This window comes from Penaeus monodon, chromosome 25 (genome assembly GCF_015228065.2).
Source record: "Penaeus monodon isolate SGIC_2016 chromosome 25, NSTDA_Pmon_1, whole genome shotgun sequence".
Lineage (NCBI taxonomy): Eukaryota > Metazoa > Arthropoda > Malacostraca > Decapoda > Penaeidae > Penaeus > Penaeus monodon.
This window is the reverse complement of record NC_051410.1, coordinates 34,400,726-34,402,655: the sequence shown is the minus strand read 5'-3', so window position 1 is coordinate 34,402,655 and position 1,930 is coordinate 34,400,726. Positions and strand designations below refer to the sequence as shown.

The 1,930-nt window shown below is 33.0% G+C and overlaps 1 protein-coding gene across 5 annotated transcripts in view; it reads right to left on the bottom strand.

Annotated features, from left to right (window-relative positions):
- LOC119589171 (deaminated glutathione amidase-like) overlaps positions 1 to 1,930 on the bottom strand; it is a 15,370-nt gene that overhangs the window by 3,158 nt on the left and 10,282 nt on the right. For 4 of the 5 annotated variants that reach the window (XM_037937766.1, XM_037937764.1, XM_037937763.1 and 1 more), the window contains exon 13: positions 1,721 to 1,896. The exons of the other annotated variant lie outside the window; for it this stretch is intronic. In XM_037937766.1, the coding sequence (XP_037793694.1) occupies positions 1,721 to 1,896 (176 nt within the window). The remainder of the gene's footprint in view (positions 1 to 1,720; positions 1,897 to 1,930) is intronic. 5 annotated transcript variants of the gene reach the window in all.

Here is a 1,930-nt window from a genome sequence, read left to right as displayed (position 1 = left end):
AAGGGATGGTGGATGGATATAATTAAGGGGGAAGGAAGGAAAGGAAAGAAGGTTTGTGAAAATAAAATTTTAAGAAGGAAGGAAGGGGGAAGGGAAAGGAAAGGAAAGGGAAAGGAAGGAAGGTGAAGGGTATCAAAAATTTTTAAAGGAAAGGAAGGAAGGAAGGATGAGGATGGAATGCTGAATTGAGGGAAGGAAGGGGAAAGAAAAAGGAAAAAGAAGGTTTTTGGTTTTTGATGTGCTGTTGGGGGGAAAGGAAAAGGGGGGGGAAAAAGGGTCCAAAATTGGGGGGGGGGGGAAAAAAAGGAAGGAGGGGGAAAGGTAGTGGTAGGTAAAAAAGGGTTAGATAAACAACAGGCATGGTTTACAAAATTATTTAAAATTACATGGGGATAAAAAATTTTGTTTTAAAAAATATTTTATTTATACATCTACTGGGAAGATAACCTCATTCATTTTCTGGACTTTCAAATCACATCTGAAAATATTTGCTTTTTTTTAAAAACACCCCCTTTTAAAAAAAAACAATCATTTTAAATTTTGAATAAACAAATTTAAAGAAGATTTTGTATATTTAAAATTTCAAAATACAAAATTATAATAACAGAAATTTAAAAAAGTCGATTTTTTAATATCAACAATTTAAAAAAAAGGGTAACACAATTACAATTTATTAATGTCTATGACTCACAAAAAATTTCAAAATTTTACAATTTTAGTTTTTGGGTTCATATAACCTTTTTTTTTAGTTGCTCTGCTTTAGACTTGAGTTTCCCCTGTGGCCTTGGCTTTAAAGAGCTGCAAGTAATCTGTAGGCAATGTTAGTCACATTCCTTTGGGAAGTCCCCATCGCTCTTGGAATTAATGGGAATTTTAAAAAGTGGAAAGGGGTAAAAACAAATTTTTTTACTGGGAGGACTTTCAAAAAATGTATAAAAACGTTATTTTTGCAATTCTTATTTTTGCTAAAATACATTTTCAAAATATTACACACCCATATGAACACATTTACAAAAATATATGCGTTATTCAGTATTTTAAACGTATGTAAAACAATGCACTATGGAGGCTTTTGTCCCTATGTGGATAGTAAATATCAAGCACTGATCCCTACAAAAACCCATTAACACCTGGGGTGCTTGTATATACGTAGTGTTTGGTTTTGCTTTATCAATTTTGTTTGTACAGAAACTCCATAAATACTGTCATAAAGTGGCCAATTACTGGGGATACTTGAAGGTATGCATGTCCAAAGGGGGTCTCAGACCAACTGCCCAACAATACTTTCATTAAATGTTTGGTCAATTTAAACCTTCATCAATAGAATCAGGTTAATGCAATCTATCTCATGACTGTAATACATTAATGTGATGAAAAGAGAGAAATAGCTAGGATCAACTAAGTAAGGTAACTGACTTCTTAGTGACAAAAACCTACTAGGTATAGTAACTGACTTTGGCAACTAGGTACCCGTAAAATCAACTATCTGTAAAGATGATCAATAAAAACAGCAGATTGTGTGTGTGTATGGTGCTACTGTGTTGAACACTATGTATGTATAAATCTATCCTCATATCTACAAAATACAAAAACAAATGTCTGGTACTTCTTGATACTTTAAAATACTCTGGGGATCAATAAGAATATTACATATTAGCTGACAGGGCCCTGAATTTAGTAAGATGCCAAACTAAAACTATAATTCAATCAGCATACATACCTCTCCATCTCCTGACTTATTCTTGCTATTTATGTACATTACGGTAGAAGAATCTACACCAAAATTGCTTTCAACACACTTCTGGACCAACTGAACTGTCAGCAGTAAGTCAGTGAGCTGATTACAGCTGGCTTCACTAAATTCTTTACATTTGTTTTGAAGACTAACAAAAACATCTTTAAGGGAGTTAAGGTTTTCTGTAAATCTTTA